Below are 20,694 nucleotides of genomic sequence, written 5' to 3'. Positions count from 1 at the left end.
GAGACAAAGGATCACTATAAAATATTGCTTGGGGACTGGACCTATATTCTAAAATCTATTGGATTATAAAGGCTGCATATAAAGACCAGAAAGCAAGAGGAAACTTTGTTTTACTCTTACTGAGACTGGTGATATTAGAAGATCTCCTGGAATGATGCCTCAAGAATAAACAAACATCTTTCAGAAGGAAATATACTCTACGCTACAACTAATTCAGCAAAAAATTGTTGCATATAAAGAGGACATAAAAAGAAACCACAATGAGACTAAAAATAATTTACATAATATAAATGAGCAAATCTCCAAATTAAATCTACAACCAGAAAGTTCCCAGACAATGACTACAAAGTATGAACAAATAAATCAGAGATTGGAAGATGAAGCAGTGGAAATGGACTTAGAGACAGAAGAGATGAAAGAAGGGAAATATAAACTACCATACACAAATAAAATACTGCAAGACCTACCCATAACTATGAAATTGCAAAAGACTCTTTACCCTTTAAGCTTGCAAGATGAACCTGATGACAAGGAAGATTTTGGGGAATGGAACACAGAGCTGTCAGGGGAAATGTTATAACTTGGGAGTCAAAAGATGAGGGGAGAAATTGAGGGAGAAGGAAGGTGGCTTAAGGAACATAAATAGGCGGAATTGCCCTTCAAAAATACCCTACATAAATTGTCTTCCTCATACCAAGCAACTTTCACAAAAATAGAAAGAAAATTCCTAGATGATTTAATTGCCTTGGCTTGGAAAGTTACTTGGCAAAGAAAAAAATTGAGTGTTACATTTAAAAAATAGAAGATTTGACCTGTTAGAGGGGGCATCATATCTTTAAGTACTTGTTTGAATATGGTTAAAAGAATGGATGACCCTTAGATATATTTAGACTTTTACAATGAAAGATATGATTTAGAATTAAAATAGCATTTTTTCCTCTTTTTTGATATGGGAAATATGAAAATAAGAGGATTGGTATGAATAATTTTTTTAGCTATATAAATGTAATTAACATTGAGAAAATCATAACTGACAAAGATACTTTAAATATTGATGGAAAATTAAACCTTAACAAGAGCACGAAAAACAGGATATTAATGAATTTATATTATTATTTCTATTATCTTAATAAAATATGATGAAGATATTTATATCTAACTCTGTATACATCAATAGTATCAAGAATTGTAATTGTGTAATGAGGGGGAAATGGAAAAAATATGGGGAGGAAAGGAGGATCAGGGAAAAAATACTGGATTGTGCAGTATTGAACAGACTTATATTGAAGAACTTAATGTCAAACATGTGAACCCAGACAACATGTTGTTTACTAAGCTTTAAAGACTGTAATTCTTAAAAATTAATAAAACTTCTAAAAAACAGGAAAAAAGAAAATACATTAATTTCACTATAAATCAAGTTAATTGGATGGTTGTTTGGATCTCAACATTCAGTCCTTACAGAGGATATGTAGGTAGAGGTAGAGAAGAAATTATTTGCTCCTAAGGCTAAATATAAGGTAAAGGTAAAGGTTCCCCCGCACATGCGTGCTAGTCGTTTCCAACTCTAGGGGCCGGTGCTCATCTCCGTTTCAAAGCCGAAGAGCCAGCGCTTGTCCGAGGACTAAATATAACTAAATATAGCTAGGCTAAATATAGCTAGGCCAAAAAAATGAGCATTAAGGAACAAATGAAACTGATAAAAAAGAAAATACAATGGGCTGCAAAAACATAACAAAAGCTACAGGACAGGTGGTCCCAGAAAGAAAACTAATACAGGTATCCTCAGTTAACACGGTCACTCGTGCGCTCGTGACCTCTCGTTTGGACTACTGCAACGCTCTCTACATGGGGCTGCCCTTGAGGACCACTTGGAGGCTCCAACTGGTACAGAATGCAGCCGCGAGAGTTGTGCTGGGAGTTTCCCGATACTCCCATGTTACACCTCTGCTCCATGAGCTGCATTGGCTACCAGTTGTCTTCCGGGTGAGATTCAAGGTGCTGGTAATGGTCTTTAAAGCCCTACATGGCATGAGTCCGGAGTACCTTAGGGATCACCTGCTGCCGGCATCAACTTCCCTCCGCCCTGTGCGCTCCCACAGGGAGGGCCTCCTCAGGGTGCCTCCGATCAGAGAATGTCGACTGGTGGCCCCCAGGGGGAGGGCGTTCTCTGTGGGCGCACCAGACCTGTGGAACCGCTTGCCGGTTGAGCTCCGGATGGCCCCCGACCTTTGCTCCTTCCGGCGGGATCTAAAAACTAATTTATTTGAGCAATCCGGCCTGGTCTGGGGTTGGGTTTTTAATATGGTTTTAACTATTGTATAGATCGGGCATAAATTATTTAATTGTTTTTTAACTTTTGTACTTTGCTTTTTAATATTTATTGCCCTGTACACCGCCCTGAATCCTTCGGGAGAAGGGCGGTATAAAAATTTAATAAATAAATAAAAATAAATAAAAACAACGGTAATTGGAACCCACAATTCCATCATTGTGAAATGGTCATAAGGCCCAATGTCACACGATTGCACTGATTACCAGCAGAAGTTCCACTTGTGGTTGTTCAGTAAATCCCATGAGGTTGTTACGTATGACAGCACATGATTACCATTTACAACCTCCTGCTGGGTTCTCCACTGGCCTTGCCTGTTGGAAGCTGGCAATGAAGGTTGCAAATGGTGAACCATATAGCCATGGGATGCTGCAACCATCTTAATTGTGAGTCAGTTGCCAAGCACCCAAATTATGTTCACAGGACACTGGGCTTGCCAGCTGGAAAGCTGACAGCCTAGGTTCAAGACCCAAATGCCGTGCAACAGGGTGAGCTCCCATTCTTGCCCTAGCTTCTGCCAACCTAGCAATTTGAAAGCATACAAATGCAAGTAGATAAATAGGTATCACTTTGGTGGGAAAGGTTACTGCATTCAGTGCTTTCATGCTGGCCACCTGATGACAGAAGCACCTTTCAGACAACGCAGGCTCTCTAGGCCAGGGCTTTTCAACCAGTGGTACGGGTACCACCTGTGGTACATTGGCACTTGGCAGGTGGTATGTGACCATCCTAGAAAAGTGGTAGCGGGGTAGGGGAATGAGCTGAACCGGTGGCAGCACTGCACAAGCCTGAGCGAGAAGTGGCTGGAGCTGCAGGGCTGTCAGGGCTCAGCGAAGAGCCAGGATCAGCGCTTCTTCGGGACTGTCAGGACTCAGCGGAAGCGCCAGGATCAGCACCAGGCTCCAGCTGGAATGTTGCAGCATCTCCAGGTTCTTGTGATTTACATTCAGATCCTTGGCAACTGATTCATATTTATGACAGTCACAGTGTCCTAGGGTCACGTGAAGCGACCAAAGTACAATGGGTGAAAAGGTTGAAAAGCCGTGCTCTAGGCCAAGAATCAGAGATGAGCACTGCCCCCTTGAGTCGGTTATGACTAGCGAGGGAAAATCTTTAAAGCTTTGTTTCAATTATCAAAAAAAGCAAATAAAGCAATTTCCAGGACGTGGGACCAACATCCAGGGATAGATAAAAAGAGAATACATCCTGATCGTGTACGCATACTCACATTCATGTCACAGAATCCCACAGTGCAGGGCTTCCCCTTCCTCAAATATAAGAAGGTCTGGTTGGCACCATGATAAGGACTGCATCTCCCAAATTCATCTCGACAGCAGATTTTGCAAGAGTTATCTGTTTCTGATTTTTTTAAAAAAAAAAAAGAGGTAAGGAAGTTTATTTTGGCTCTTAACCATCTTATTTCATACCGGAAACCACCTTCCATTGTTAATTATATGTCTTTATGATCCCCAGATCATAAAAATGAAATATTTAATGTAATGTAAACACTGAGTGCGTTCAGCACAGTAAGAAAAACTATGGAATTTCATTAAATCCTAGGGCAAAATGAAGCACAAAGCTTCCTTTCTTAACTTAATCCAACAAAAACAGTGTTACATTTCGTTGGATCTAAAAACTAGTGTCCACTGCAAACCAATTTTGTCACAAACAACAAGATACAAAAGTAAGTACTAATGAAATGTTTGTAACAACAGAAAACAGATCATTCTTCAAAAGATTTCACAAGTCTTCAAATCATTCCCACACATTGTGATTACTGGCTTTTTGTGAATTCCCTAGTTAACATGCATGGCTAGGAATAGATTAACTTCTGCATTTTCTATCATATATCATGAGACAGTCGTAAGTCAAGGCAGTCACAGGATTGATCTGATTTTAAATCTTTTCTAATGGTCCTTAAACAAATGCAGTGATCGTAAAGTGAACACAGCTGTCATAAAGTGAATGCCGCAATCATTAAATGAACCCATTGCCCACAATGGATTTTCTTTTTACCAGAAACCAGAAGTAAACATCACTTTTGGGCAAATACAATCAGATGACTGCTGGATACTGCAAATGGCTGTAAAAGTACGTGGTTGCCAAGTACCCAAAATATGATCACATGACTGGGGGTGCAGCCAACAGAACTTTGAATCCAGAGTGTAAGTGCCTTTTGGGGTGGGGGAGGGGGGGTTTCTTTTTTTTTTAATTGAAAAGTTTTAACATACAATTTTCCTTTAAAAACCCCCTCCCCCTCCCTTCACCCCCCCTACCTCTCCCCCCTCCCCCCTCCCCCCCGACTTCCCAGAGCTAAATACAAGGTATATATATAAAAAGCAATCATAAACAATCATATACTAACAACTATAAACTCTAAAATCCATCACTCTCTAGCTTATATAGGATAGAACAAGCCTTAATAATATTAAATATATATAGAAAAACTAAAAGAAAAAAAGAAAAAAAGAAAGAAGATTTATTCAAATGCTACATGAAACTTCTTAACCCTATACTTATTCTGGATAAACTCAATCCATTTTCTCCATTCCATAATATAGCGTTCTTGCGAGTGATCTTTCAAATAGGCCGAAATCTTCGCCATCTCTGCCAGGTCGGAAACCTTTAAAGTCCACTCTTCTATGGTCGGCAGTTCCTCTTTCTTCCAATACTGACCTATCAAAAGTCTTGCTGCCGTAATTAAATGCAACATCAGCTTGGTGTCCACAACTGTAGCATCTGTAATTATTCCCAACAAAAAAAGTTGCGGACAAAACTTTATCCTCTGTTTAAAAATCTTCTGCATGTTCCACCAGACTTTTATCCAAAAAGCCTTAACCTTTTTACATGTCCACCATATGTGAAAATATGTTGCATCTTCATCACCGCACCTCCAACATTTAGGCTGATAATTCGGATACATACTTGCAAGCTTTTTAGGATCTAAATGCCATCTGTAAAACATTTTGTAAAAATTCTCTCTTAGATTTTGAGCTTGTGTAAATTTTACGTTCCTCACCCAAATCTTTTCCCACGTGTCCATTGTGATAACTTCCTGGATGTTTTGGGCCCATTTTATCATACAATCCTTAACAAGCTCTGTTTCTGAGTCAATCTCTATCAATGCAAGATATATCCGTTTGATATGTGCTGGACCCTGATTTCTAATTTGCTTTATCAAATTTTCATCAGTCATTGTAAAACCATTTTTCTGGTCTTCTTTCCACCTGGCCCGTAGCTGAGTATATTGAAACCAGTTTTGAACAACCTTCTCTTCTCGCAAGAGGCTGTATGATTTCAAACACCAGACATTTCTTTCCAAACTTAGGATCTCCTTGTACGTAGTCACATCATGTTTGAAGCCAGCATGTATATTTTCTATTGCGTGTTTTGGAATTGCCCACAATAGTATCTTGCAACTTAACTTATGTCTATACTTCTTCCAAACTCTCAGCAATGCCTGTCTTAAAATATGCACTCTAAACACATTGTCTACCTTCTTGTCATACAACAAATATGCATGCCAGCCAAACAACAAATCATGGCCCTCAAGATTTAATAATCTCTCTTGTGTCAAATTAATCCAATCACTTATTCCTACTAATGCAGCAGCTTCATAATATAGTTTAAAATTGGGCATTTTAAGGCCACCTCTCTCACGAGTATCCTGCATAATCTTAAGTTTAACTCGTGGCTTTTTCCCTGCCCACACAAATTTATTGATACCTCGCTGCCATTCCTCCAAATTAGAGTCTTTCTTAAGAATAGGTATCATTTGAAATAAAAATAAGAATTTAGGCAGGACATTCATTTTCACTGCTGCAATCCGTCCCAACAAAGACAATTGCAATTTTTCCCAACTCTCCAATTCTTTTTGAATTTTCCCCCATAGTTTTTCATAATTATTTTTATATAACTTTGTATTAGAGGGCGACAAAAACACCCCCAAATATTTAACCCTTTTAACAATCTCAAATCCAGTTAATCCTTCTAAGAGAGCCTTTTGCAAAACTGTCATATTTCTGGCCAAAATTTTGGTTTTCTGTATATTAACTTTGAATCCAGAAACCTTCCCATATTGTGTTATTATCTCCATCAGGTCCACAACAGAGTTCTCTGGCTGGGTGACTGTAACAACCAGATCATCTGCGAATGCTCTCAATCTATAATCCTGATCTCTAATTTGTATCCCCTTAATTTTTTCCGAATTCCGTATTTTAACCAATAATATCTCTAATGTTAACACAAATAACAAGGGCGATAACGGACACCCTTGCCTTGTGCCCTTCTCAATATTACATGCTTCTGTCAGACTATTATTAACTATAATTCGGGCAGTTTGTTTTTGATATAATGCCCTAATCGGTTGTAAAAATTTTTCCCCAAAATCCATTTTATCTAAAACTTTCATCAAAAATTGCCAATTCAATTGATCAAAAGCTTTTTCAGCATCTAGAAAAATTAGCGCCGCAGAGATCTGGTTGTTCCTTTCCAAAAATTCTAACACATCAACTATATGCCTCACATTATTTTTCATTTGCCTACCACTAATAAACCCCGTTTGATCCCCATGAATCACCTGTTGCAGAACCCTCATCAATCTATTAGCCAAAACCTTAGCAAATATCTTGTAATCTGTATTTAAAAGCGATATTGGTCTGTAATTTTTAACTTGAGTAGCATCTTGGTCTTCCTTCGGAATCAGGGAAATAAAAGCTGTTCTCCACGACGGTGGCACCTTTCCCCCCTCTGGATTGTCTGGAACAGTTCCTTTAACGGTTTTATCATCTCTAATTGCAAATTTTTATAATAGGCCGCAGTCAAACCATCCGTACCTGGTGCTTTATCCACCTTCAATTCCTTAATTGCTGTAAAAATTTCTTCTTCTGTAATCAATTGGTTAATCCCCTCTTTTTGTACTTGCGTAAGAACCGGGATGCTAGCATTCTCCAAATATGTATCAATGTCTTTTTCATTAATTTTCTCCTTAGCATAAAATTTAGAATAAAAATCCACAAATGCATCCTTGATAAGGTCCTGTTGAAACATGACCCTTCCTTTATGCTCAATCTTATCAATATTAGAAGCCCTTTGTTTTTTCCGCAATCTATAAGCTAACCATCTACCTGGTTTATTAGCGTTGCAAAAAGTATTATGCCTGGCAAACCGCAAATTGGTTGCCACTTCGTCAGCCATTAATTTATCAAATTGTCCTCTTAACAATTTAATAACCTCCTTAATCTTCACATCCTCTGGGTTCAAAATCAAAGCCTTTTCTTTTTCCTTTATTTCATTCTCCAATTCTTTCCTTCTAGCTTCCACAGCACGTCTATGTTTATTATTCATATATATCAACACCCCTCTCATGTAGGCCTTGCTAGCATCCCAAACCATATCCATAGAGGTACCCTTGTTCATATTAATTTCAAAAAAATCCTTCATCCGCTGTTTGCATTCTTCCACATTTCTCTGATTTCTAAATAAGTTCTCATTTACACGCCAGGAGCGCCTGTCCCTTTTCTCTTTATCAATCTCTAACCAAACTGGACTATGATCAGAGATAGTTCTTGCACAAATCTTCACCTTTTTAGTCCTCAAAAAAAAGTCATTAGTCAACAAAATAAAATCAATCCTCGAAAAAGATTGATGTCTATCAGAATAAAAAGTATAATCCTTTTCCTGCAGATGTCTCTCACGCCAAATATCTCGCAGTTCCAAATCATCCTTCATTTCAAAAAAAGATTTAGGCAGTCTAGCATGACTTGGAATGCGCTTAAAAGCTCCAGCCTTATCCATCTGTACATCCAAAACACCATTCCAATCCCCCATAAAAATAAAAGATTTATAATCCAACTGGGTAAGCTTTGTGTGAAGTAAACTAAAAAAGTCAGCTTGTTGTTGATTAGGTGCATATAATCCAACTAAAAGCGTCTTTTTACCTTCTAGCAGCAGCTCTATCATAACGTATCTTCCATGCTTATCTGCTTCAATTAAGTCTGCTGTTAAGGCACTTTTAACATAAACAACCACTCCATTTTTCTTATTCATTGCAGAAGCGACAAATTGCGTACCCAACCTTGAGTTCAATAAATACTTTTGATCCAAGACTCTAATATGCGTTTCTTGCAAGCATATAACATCTATCTTGAATTGTTTTAAATATTGAAAAACTTTCTTCCTCTTCTGTGGTGAGTTTAGTCCATTAACGTTCCAAGTTAAAAATTTAGTTGCCATGCATATCCTCCCAAAGCTCTTGGAGCATTGTTTTGATAGGACTATCATCTTTAGGCCGTGCTCCTCCCACTGCTTGGCTATGAGTACGTTGTGAAGATTCCGAAGACTTTTGCTGGTCTTGTTCTTTTATTTTCTTTGCTCGTTTTAAAGCAGCACGCGTTACCCTTTGCTCTCTAGGATCATCCAAAGAAGTTATAGCTTGATCTCCTCCAGCACCATTTTCCTCTACTTCAACCTCTTGATGTTCTCCTTCTCCAGATCCCTTTGCAGCTTCCAGAAGTGTTAATGGGGTTGCTTTTAAAACGTTATTATAGAAATCACGCGCTTGCTTCACAGTAATCAGCCGGTACCTTTTACCTTCATGCATCACCATCAGCCCATCTGGAATCTCCCATCTGAACCTTATATCTCGTTGCTTAAGCTCTTGCACAAGAAATGTGAAGTCTTTCCTTTTCCTTAAAATCTTTGGAGGAATTTCTTTTAAAACCAAGACTTCTTGATCAGCAATCACAACTTTAGCATCATAGGCAGCTTGTATAACTTCATCTCTAATTTCTCTTTTTGCAAAGTAGACCACCACATCTCTAGGTAGCTTTCTCTGTCTAGCAATCCATGAATTCACACGGAACACTTTATCCATAGCTTCTCTTATTTCAGATGCTGGCTGTTTCAATACCACTTCGAGAGCCTCAGAAACCAGCTGCTTTAAATCTTCCTTAATATTCTCTTTTAAGCCTCTGATTCTAACAGCAAACTGCATCTGGTAATATTGAGCAAGACTTAATTCCCTTTCCATTTTGTCTCTTAAATCTTCATTCTCCCGTACTTTTGCTTCTAATATGGCATTCTTTTGAGTCAAGTCATCCACTTTTTCATCCAAATCATCCACACATTCCGCCACTTTATGCACTGAAGACAAAATGTCTACCTTCATCACGCTGAACTTCTGTTCCATCCTCTCTTCTATTCTCTCCTCCAGTTTCTCCAATTTCTCCTCCATCTGTGCAAATTTATCACCCATTGATTGATTGATTGATTCCAAAAGTACCTGGGCATGTTTATCCAGAGCATCTCGTAAGTCCTTCGGTGTCAATACATCAGGAGGGTGCAACGCCTGTAATGATGATTGTTGCACCGGAGAAGATCCACCACTCCGAAGAGTTTTAGGGGGAGGTTTAGCCGCCATCTTTTACTTTCAATTGTGACGCACTTTCACTTAAAGTTTAAAAAATCCATCAAGCTCGAGAGTAAAATAAAATAATCCTCTTCACCTTTTCCTCTTGTACCGCTCTGCCTGCTCCTTTAATCCATAGTCCTTCCTTCAGGCAGGGGTGGTCGCAGACGCCTGGCTCTGCTCCAAGAAATCCGGAGCAGAGACGCAGCCAGCTGGGAGCAACCCAGGCTTCGGGGGAGTTCAATCCTTCAGCCGCCCAAGCTCCAAGCTCAGGCGGCCCCGGAGAACTCGACCCCTACCTGGGGCCTCACCCCCTCCTCTTCTCCCAAGGAGGGGGCTTCAAATTCGCCCGAACAGCTGATCGGCGCTGTTTCGGGCGAAAAAACACACAGCTGAGCCGCGGGCAGCCCGGGAAGGCTGTCTCCGGCGCCGCACAGCCACCGGAAGTGGGGAGGGGGGGGGGTTTCTGTTGCAACTTCAAATGTCACTAAACGACCAGCCATAAATTGAGGACTACCTGTATTAAAAATCAAGAGATATTTGAAGGTGTGCGGAGAGAACAATGTGATTCTTCAACATAGGGAGAGATTCTTGGCAGAAAAGAGTCCCAAAGAGAGCAGGCATTATTAAAAATGACAAGGTTCTCCTCACATTCCCCAAAAATGGGGGTCCCTGGGCTAATCCTGCTTTTTTCCTGGTTCCTTACACATGTAGCGGACAAGCGGGATGGGACTTCAGGAGAATGTGGAGCCATGATAAAGTGGGAAAGTAGAAAACCTGAGAAAGAAACTCCACACAGTTCTGCTTTGGAGTGATTAGAAATGAGCAGAAACAGAAAAGGCCACCGACAGGCTTCCAAGACTCCATTACAATCCGCTTGTCACCTTCTGAGAGTTTTCAAGACCCTCCGCCACTCCTGTTCCCTGACCTAGCAGGACTGATTCTCAAGACCTGAAGAAAAGAGCTACTTTCCATGCCAGGGAGAACTTGGAAAATCTGGATCCACAATGGAAGAAACCCCCCCCCCCACCTTCCACATATAACATCCCTGAAAGGGATGTCAGGGTTCTGGGGGGGGGCTGGCTAGTGCATGAGTAGGCAACCTCGGCTCTTTTATGACTCATGGACTTCAACTCCCAGAATTCCTGAGTCAGCTGACTCAGGAATTCTGGGAGTTGAAGTCCATGAGTCATAAAAGAGCCGAGGTTGCCTACCCCTGGGCTAGTGCATTCAATCCCTTCTCTTTAAATGCCAGGGTAAACTTACTAGTTTTCTGAGCATCCAAAGGACACTACAGAATACTTAAAAGAGATTTCATTATTTTTGGAAGGAATCTTGACAAAGGAGAAGAAAGCCAAATCTATAAAGAGGACTATAAGCAACTGCCCAAAAGGAATTTAGGAGAAAAGGAAGAGAATGAATAAAAAATGCTATAGGAGCCCACCCAAAAAAATCAAACTACTTTTATTCCAATCCAGGTCAAGGAAAGTTATTCTAAGAAAAGCAGGCGATATCTGCCTTTGGCCCCTCAATTCTGGATAAGATGCTTCTTGAGAAGAGGATCAAGCAAACCTTTAAGCTCAGAGGACAGGGAGGCTGTCAGCCCACTGAGGCACACTCTCGCTTAACTGAAGCACCCATATTTATGCCCAATAATCCTCGGTAAATTCTCTTTCGCCCTGTAGCTCCAGGAATCCATCTTCAGCGGTCAGGGTCCTGGTTGAGGAGAAAAAGCCTGAAGGAAGAGCTCTCTCTCAAGAGGCCGAAGGCAGCATTGGCCCAAGCGAAGCAGACAATTAGGCTGAACTCACCATTGCAAGCACACGAACGGAGGCTCTTCTCCCACTCACAGAAAGGGACGCATTCGCCATCTTTGCATTTGCCCAAATCCACGCAGACGGTGTCATCCAAGGCATTCCCAGGGGGAGGACAGTCACTACTATTCCCTGTAAGTAGATTTAACATCATGATCTGTTTAATAATTTTACGCTGTTGGCTCCCATCCCCTTAGTCCCCCTGTCATGTCTGCTGAGGTACATCTTGGTTCATGTTTATTCACGTTTATCCTGCCTTTATAAATAACTCAAGCCTAATACTCTTTCCTCAACCTATTTTCCCCACTGCAGCGACAACCCTGTGAGATGTGTTCGGTTGTGAGGGAGTGACTGACCTAAAGTCGCTCAGAGTGACTGACCTAAAGTTCATGCTAAAGCGGGACGAGAACTCGCAATCTCCCTGTTTCTAGCCTAGTGCTTAGCCAACAACCCAAACTGTCTTTCATGTTGTCACCTTGTGGCTCCCTTGTTGAAATTCGAGATCAGCTTAAAAGAGAAGAACTCTTGATTGTGAGACCATTTTAATCTTTCCATTTAGGATTATTGTAATCCGTGTGAGTTGGAAGTACTGTAGTACTTACCTTCTTCCATCCTTAGCAACACTGAAATGGCTTTTTGGTTGGAGAGCTGGTCACCACTGGTCATCTCAGCCCCCTCGAGGGTCTTGCCTTTGGCCCGTGGATGGAGCGCATTCCTCTTGCACACTTCAGTACCTACCGTGGCCACCAGCCACTCGCGCAGGTCCACTAGGCTGCCGCCCAGAGCTACAGGCCCGCCCAGCACAAAGGAGGTTAAGCGGTCAGCTAGGAAGCCCCACGTAGAGGTGGTAGAGCATGCCCAGGGTCAGCAGGCCAAAGGCCACCCTGAGCAGGAAAAGCCGGATCCCCATCGGCATCATGGTCACCCAAGCCCAGCAGAGTTGGGGGGAGGCAAGCAAGCCTAGCTAGGACTGGGGAGCCATGGTGCTGAAGGAGATTTGGCTTTCCCCGCTTGGGGTGGCCTTTGGCTTGCCGGGCGTGGGCGTGTTCTATCACGTCTATTCGAGCTTGCTAGCTGGCCATTTCACCTCTTTGTGCTGGGCGGACCAAGTGCTCCAGGCAGCGGTGGTAGCCTAATGCAGTGGCGTAGCGTGGGTTGTCAGCACCCGGGGCAAGGCAACCGGAAGCGGAAATAGAGGGGCGGGCGGGCGGTGACGTCACGGCACTGCTGAAAAGATGCGCCCCACAGCGGCGTAGACTTTCCAAGAAGTGTCGCGCGCATGCGGGATGCTTCCGGGTCCCTCTCGAGGGCGGCTGGGCGGGGCTCCGACCTGCAAGAGCCGCTGCATTCAAGCTCGCACGTGAGCCCCACTAAATAAAGCCACGCATGCACACAAAGCTAGGCCGGCCGGCCAGCGGGTCCATCTTCGCTCGGCCAAACCTGCCAGGGCGCCTGCGGGGCGCTTGCGGTTGGCCTGAGCCTGGGCGGAGAGTTGGCCGCTTCTATTTATTTTATTCAGTTTATGTGGCCGCCCATCTCACCTGCCGGACTCATTTCGCTTTGCAAGAAAGAGCAGCTCGAGAGCGGAGCCAAGCCAACTCTGTGCAGCCCTTGGGGCTCCCTGAGCGGCTCAGTGCGAGCGCGCTCCCCCCAAATGTTGCGCCTGGTGCGGCCGGGCCCCCCTGCACCCCCCACACTACGCCACTGGCCTAATGGACCTGCACAAGCTGCTGGCGGTGGGAGCCTGAGGCGGGGCTAAGGTGCGTCGTGTGTGTAAAGGGAACAGGCTCCACATGCGGGCCAAGAGCAAGATGAGCAAGGGCCAATGAGATGACCAGCAGCAACCTGCTCTCCAACCACAAGCAAAAACAGATGGGACGGAGCAGGCACGTCCGGCAGTCTGCATCATGAACTTCCCTCCTCCCCCTGCTGCTAGAGGGCTGGCCCAGTATTCGCAGCGGGCTGCAGAACCCGAGTGCACCAGTCGAGGGGCTGCTGATGGACACTGTTGGCCCCCATGCGCTCATGGTGTGTGTGGGCCGATGGTGTCAGGCAGCAGCCGCCCCGGCCCCTGCCTCACCTTGCCCTGCGGCAATGGCACCCCTGCCCTGCCTCACCCCACAGGACGAGCCTCCTGCCCACCGTCCCACCTGCCAGAGACCCTCTGGATCTCTCCCAACCCTGCCAGGCCCCCACAGGCATTCCTCCCCACGAGCAACATTGAGGTGGCCATGCCCACCCCAGCAACACCCGCCCACCGTCTGCCATGACCACTGCAGCCATGCTCATCCAATGGCCACGCTCACCCAGTGGGCCATGACCACCTGGTCCCCGACGATAAATAAGTGGGGTTTGGGTTGCAGTTTGGGCACTTGGTCTCTAAAAGGTTCGCCATTACTGGTATAGAGCAAACACACCTCATGATTAGCATTTTCTCCTTTCCTCTCTACATTTGATTTTGGTGAAACTCTTTTAAATCGGTAACATCAGAGAATGAGATGAAGGATCTGAGGGGATCAGTGGACTGTTTGCTCTTAAATCATTTATCAGAACAAAAAAGCTGCTTTCGTTCCAGAAAGTTAATCAATGTTTTCGTGAATCTACAAATGGATTAGCTGCAATTATATCCATGCCTAAGCAGTCCGCATTGCTCAATATCCCTCTTTAAAACCCCGAATCCTATAACAGAAGGAAACATACTGATGATACTGGACCTCAAACCAAGAGATGACCACACCTAGTGGCTTCATGTAGACATTTAACAAGAGGGACAAAAGGTCTGAGGTGTCCTACACAAGAGGCATCTCTGGCTCAATCCCACCCCCCTTTGTCAACATTAACTGCACCCATCCAAAGAAAAAGGAGAACCACTGGAACACTTCCTCTCCCATTCACTCGTGCGTTGGCTACCTTATGACTACAGCAGTGCACACTACACTTCCCCAAAAGCCACTTGGAAGCTGCAGCTGGTCTAGAATGTAGCAGCATAGGCGGTTGTGGGCACGGCATGGCCTGCCTGCATGACATTTTTGCTCCATGAGCTGCAATGGTTGCCAGTAGATTTTCAGCTTCAAGGTACTGGTAATTACCTATAAAGCCCTCCATGGTGTGAAGCCTGATTATCTGTTTCCAAACCCTTACAACTGATATCTGTCCCACAGGGTCTTGACAAAGTTGGCATGCTCCCAGTCCCATTAATTGCACAATGACACCTGGTAAGAGCCAGGAAGTGAGTATTCTCTATCGTGGCACCTGCCCTGTGAAATAGCATTTCCTGAGATCTATACAGCCCTCACCAAGGCCTTATTTAAACTAGCCCTTAAAAATGGGCGCCATCCCCAGGCCTTGGTTACAAGAAGCGATAGACCTCTTGGTAATGTTCTAGTTTTACTAAATGATTGTTTGTTTTTTCTAGAATTTAGATTTTCTGTTTGTGAGTGTTTTATTGCATTTTTACTGAGTATTCTAATTGGGACAACCTGTACATTTTACAAATAAGTAAGAAAATTAGCCTGAAAATATGCTTTAATTTTTTGTATGTATCTTGGGGTGGGTTTTTTTTTTGAGAGTTAGGATTATATTTAAGATACAGATCATCAGGCTTCATACCATGAAGCTCTTTGTAGGTAATTAATTACCAGAACCTTGAATTACAGTTTATCTCAGGATTTTTTTGAGGAGTAAAAGATTACAAGCTCAAATTTAGCGTTGGGTAGGATGCTCAGTTCAAAACCCTGGCAAGGAGAAAGCAGTAGCACATAAGCACATTTATTTATTTATTTATAAAAATTTATTGGCTGTCCATCAAGGTAACTCTGGGTGTATCTTTTTCAGTCAATTTCTCTTTTGGAAGCACATTTGTCTTGGAATACAACATTCGTAATTTATTAATAAAACTATTAATTATCTTAAACAATATAACTGTCTTTCCAAAACAAAACATGCAGGGTGTACTACTGAAAAATTGAAATTAAAAACAAAAATGGTTTAGGACAAAAGACAGAAAAACAAAGGACTCACCTGTGCAATAGGATTCCCCTTTGCAAGTTGCATTGATAGCTTCCTGGCACTTCTTATCGGCACTTTCAAATTGGCATCTTTTACAGCAGGGGCTGTTTCGGTCACTAAGCAGATTGGCAGAAATAATAAAATATCTAAATTGATAAGCTCCAAGAAATAGCAAAGAAAAAAAATGCCATAAAGGTTGTATACTTTAAAAAAAAATCTGTACTTTTTTTTGTTTTTTTTTTACAGAAACTGTTTTAGATAATTTTCATCCTGTCTCCAACTTTCCCATGGGCCCTTTCAGAGTTCTGTTCATCCCCTTTTCCTACTTACCATTTTTAGATGAAGCCAACGGGCAACATTATTCACTGGCATGACATTAGGTGGTCTAAGTAGTTGCTGACACTCAGCTATAGATGTCTACCCTAGGGCCAATAAGTGGCGCTGTTGAGGTGCTTCCTCAGTGCCTGGAGGCTATGCGAGTCTAGATGGGGAAGAACGGGTTTCAACTCACCCATTTTAAGCCCCCTCCCACGAGATTCAGATTTTCTCAATGGGGTTCTACTGCGACACAAAGAATTGGTGCACATAATAGGGGAGTTTTTTCTGGAGTCGCAACTCCTGTTTGAAGAACTGGCAGCCATGGCCAGGAGACCATCTGCAGTTTGGCCTTGCGTGCCAATTGTACCCTTTCCTAGGTTGGGAAGTATTATTTACAATGACTCAAGCCTTGATTACTTGAATGAATGACTGCAATGCGCTCTATATGGGGTTACCCTTAAAAGAGTACTCAGATGCTGTTGCTGGTCCGCAATGCAGTTCTACAAATGTATCGCAGTGTGCCTATGTTACGCCACTGTGAGCTGGTGGAATTCAAAGTGCTGATTATCACTTAGAATGCCCTTCAAGCAAGGGACCTTTCTCTTAATGGTTTCTGCCAGATCCAGTAGTTCCAGCAGGATGGCCATGCCCCGGTGGTCCCCCTTTATTAGCCAGGGCCATTTGCCAGAGCCCAGAAGCAAGTCTTCTGGGTTACAGTGCTGGATCCTCCTCCTCCTCCCCAAGATCGCCCTGACCCTGCTGGCGTTTCATCAGTCCTCGAAGCCGGGAAGCTCCTTTGTATGTGGAGCCTGGAGGCAGAGTGGGCTTGTCAATGACGCGCTTTTTTTTAATGTGATTGCGGTTGTGTGGGTTGTGTCAGATTGTCCTTGCATGCTACCCTGTATTGTCATAATGATGGAGATTTGTTTTCGTTGATTGTTGATTTTAATCTTACGTTCATCATCCAGAGTCAGAACAGAAATGGGTATAATAATTAGTATAATAAAGTTTGTAACATTCTATATCCTGTGTTCTAGGTGTTAAAATTGTTTCAGAAGATGTCTATCTATTGCTGTGCTACCCATTGTACCTTGTGTTACAACGGTGACATAAGCCACATGTAGTACATACTTATCTAGTCTTATTTGAATTACAAAGCTATACAAAGCACATTAGGTATTATTACCAAACCATCAATCATTAATAAAAAATATTGGATACACGATACCTTTTTGTTTACTTTAATATAGGAAAACAAAAACTCCAAGTCACACACACACACACACTTCAGTTTTGTTCCTTCTGTAGCCAATTTTTTATTTTATTTACTTCGCTATTGTCTCACCTGCATTTTGCATTCGGCTTTAGCTTGCAGTCAGAGGTGCAGCAAAGATCGTTCTGAAGATTCAAGAGGCCCGGGTCACATTCCTCCCCTTCGTCCACTCTGGAATTGCCACATACTTTGTTGGACCGTTCTTTGAAGCATTCTGGGGCCTTGGCCTGTATGGTCTGAAGAATGGATGCTTTACTGCAGTTCGAAAACATCTAAAAAGATTGTAGGAGAGTGGGGAAAATAATAGCTGTAAAATGCTGTCATTTGCAAATGTGGTCAGTTGCAAACTTTGGTATAGAATTCACCCACCCGAGGCCCCCGTCAGCCCCCCCCCATTATGCAATCAATAAAATCCATTAACTCAGGATCTCTTGCCACAGTTCAGAACACAGCGTGGGTATTTCTAGCCTCCATCTTGACTTCTCATGCTTCATTCCTAATTTTATATTTTCTCTTCTTTTCTTTCTTTTCATACCTTTCCTCAAACCAGTCGGTATTTTTTTTAAAAAAATGCAATGAAACACTGTAATATTTGCAAAGGTTAAATTAAACTGAAATATAAAAATTAAAAGATCATTCCACCGCCCTGAGTACTTCGGGAAGGGCGGTATATAAATTAAATAAATAAATAAATAAATAAATAAATAAATAAATAAATAAAGGAACGCTATTTATACATGGAACAACATGGAGATTAAAAAAAAATACCTTGTTGTTTTCATGGTCCCCGCTCACAGCAATAGGGTACATAACGTATTTTCCTCCTTGATCTTCAGTGGGAGCACATTCCAGCATGCTATCAGGGTCGTGCTCTGCCCCAAAATTGTGTCCCAGCTCATGAGTAGTAACTAAGTCAGCTTCCTGTTAAATGAAAACAAAATCATGTTATCTAGTTGGGTAATGAAATGTCTGCAAGCTCAGAGAGCACCAAGGACTCCAAAAACCAAACTGTTGCAGCTAAACCCCAGAAGCAAAGAGGTATCTGAATATGTCCAGCTGCCCACTGTATACTGCAGTATACACAACATCTTCCAGAAAAGTGTCAACTATAACATGGACAATGCTAATCAGTTAGAATTCTCTGCAGCCTTAGAAGCAGCATACGAAATACAGAACTCACCACACAGATCCGGGGGGGGGGGGGGGGGAACTTAAGCCAAACAATTATACCACAGACCAGTACAACAAAAAGCAGAACCAACTCAAGCAGAAGACATAAAAACCTTAAAAATCTAAAGGACCAAACCAGTACCATCTTCTCAGCAGACAAAGTTCCTAACATGGTTATGTCTGTCCATTATGATTATAATGGACAGAAGATTATACGTACAAAATGCCAAAAAATTAGTTGAGGCCAAAAATTCTACATTCCAGTAAACATCAACCTAATAACATAAACTGAACAACCTGATTAAGAGGACCCTCAATGACCTAACCCAGGGGTCAGCAAACTGAAACAGTGAAAGAGCCACTCGGAACCGGTTCCCTCACTAAAGGAAAAGCTGGGAGCCGCAAAAAATGTGTGCGCATGTGCGTACATGTGCGCATGCGCAGAACAGGGTTTGACTGAAGAGTGGAGCCAAGGCGAGATATGCACCTACCCTGCATATTTGAATTGATTGGTTGAACTTTTTTAGTCCCACTTTTTTTTTTTTGGACTGAACATGGCAGAGGACTGGGAGCCGCGGGAGACAGCTGAAAGAGCTGCATGCGGCTCCGGAGCCGCGGGTTGCAGACCTGTGACCTAACCAATAAAGGTCAAATCATTAAAAAAAAAACAGTGGCAGATGAAAAACTGTCTGCCATGCTTTTGTGGAGACCTCAAAATACACAAGCCCAGCCTACCTCTTCATCCAACTGTATCATTACTAAAGAGGCCAACGTACAGCATAGCCAAAAAACCCTACAAAATCTTGTACATCTTACAGAGGGTAGCGAATAATCTATCAACTCCTCATTACGGTGCCTCCAGAGAGCTAAAGACCGAAAATAGAAGACGCTATTATGGAAATATCCGGAATCATAAGCCTCATTACCTACTTTCCGTGTGATGGGGAAAAAAAATCAGAGGAACACCCGTGGGATCACCACTATGAGGACTCATACCACAGATCGCAATGCAAGGGCACTCCCACATTTATTTCTCACAATAAAATTGTACTAGAGAAGATACATGTAACAATGAATGGCATCTTCAATTCACAAGGGAAACAAACAACAACACACTAGACTTCCTGGATATCTTCATCAGCAAAGGAAATGGCAGCAAATTAGAAATGCAAGTCTAAACAACCCACACTAACCAAGTACTCCATTTATGAAGTAACAATCCAACCTCCCACAAGAGGAGCTGTGTAAGAACATTATTCAGAAAAGTACAGAAGTACACTGCAGCAATCCTGAACATCAGAAAAAAAAGAAACAGACCACCTATACAATATCTTCCAATAAAATGGATACCTATGCAACTTTATCAAAAAGTGCCAGACCACTCAACTCACTGCAGCACAACTGACACAAGCTATGAAAAAAACATGGCGACATCTCATAAACAACCAACAGATTATTATAACAATCTGGCATCTTTGCAGGTCAATAATGTCCTCCATAATAGCCACTATGCAGGACAAATAGGCAGAAGACTAACAGAGTACATCTATGAAAACCAACTATCAGCCAGAAGACGTGGAGAGATTCAAACATAGTTTTGACTGGGAAACTGCAGGCATCCTAGATCACAAGGTAAATTGAACTGAGTCCTTGTGGACTTTACTCAGATAGTTGTTGCCAACAGGGGCAGTGCTCATCTCTGCTTCAAGGCCATTGAGACGGTGCTGTCTGAAAATATTTCTGCAGTCATGTGGCCAGCATGACATCACGGAGCGCTGTTACCTTTCCACCAAAGTGGTACCTATTTATCTATTTGAATTTGCATGCTTTTGAACTGCTAGGTTGACATGAGTTGGGGCGAGGAATGGGAGGCTCACTCCATCAGAGCTTGGGTCACAAACTTGGGCTGCTAGCTTTCCAGCCGACAAGCACAGTGTCTTAACCACTGAGCACCAGGATCGCCCCATCCTAAATCCAAAAATGCTAGGGAATTCTTGGAAACTTGGCATTCAGACTAATCAGCCACCAATAGACACAAAAAGTAACCCATGTTTATACATCATTCAAAAACATATTTTTCAGCAGCCAACTCCCAGATAAATAAGAATTAACATCAGTCAAACAGAATCAAGGAACTACTAAGGAGAAAACCACACTCCACCAAAACAGCAGGGCAAGCTACTATATAGAAATAGGAAGCAAACCCCACCCCCACTCGCACTGATGATGGGACTTACTTGGGTAATGAAACATCTGCAAACAAACAACCAAACTCAGAGAGCACCAAAAACACCATAGTGCAATCCTGAACTATGACATATATTATCTTGCGTTAGAAGACAAGACTTCATTATAATTCTGTTCAGTTAGG

The 20,694-nt window shown here is 42.4% G+C and overlaps 1 protein-coding gene across 4 annotated transcripts in view; it reads right to left on the bottom strand.

Moving 5' to 3' along the window:
- Positions 1-20,694, bottom strand: part of ADAM17 (ADAM metallopeptidase domain 17) — a 42,364-nt gene that overhangs the window by 6,969 nt on the left and 14,701 nt on the right. For all 4 annotated transcript variants that reach the window (XM_083367892.1, XM_083367893.1, XM_083367894.1 and 1 more), the window contains 5 exons: positions 17,922-18,074; positions 17,226-17,425; positions 15,575-15,678; positions 11,552-11,686; positions 3,561-3,691 (listed from right to left, as the gene is read on the bottom strand). In XM_083367892.1, coding sequence (XP_083224018.1) covers positions 3,561-3,691; positions 11,552-11,686; positions 15,575-15,678; positions 17,226-17,425; positions 17,922-18,074 — 723 coding nt within the window. The remainder of the gene's footprint in view (positions 1-3,560; positions 3,692-11,551; positions 11,687-15,574; positions 15,679-17,225; positions 17,426-17,921; positions 18,075-20,694) is intronic.

This window comes from Vipera ursinii, assembly GCF_947247035.1.
Source record: "Vipera ursinii genome assembly, chromosome: 1".
In the NCBI taxonomy this organism is placed as follows: domain Eukaryota; kingdom Metazoa; phylum Chordata; class Lepidosauria; order Squamata; family Viperidae; genus Vipera; species Vipera ursinii.
Note: the sequence above shows the minus strand (reverse complement) of the source record. Positions and strands in the feature narration are given on the sequence as shown.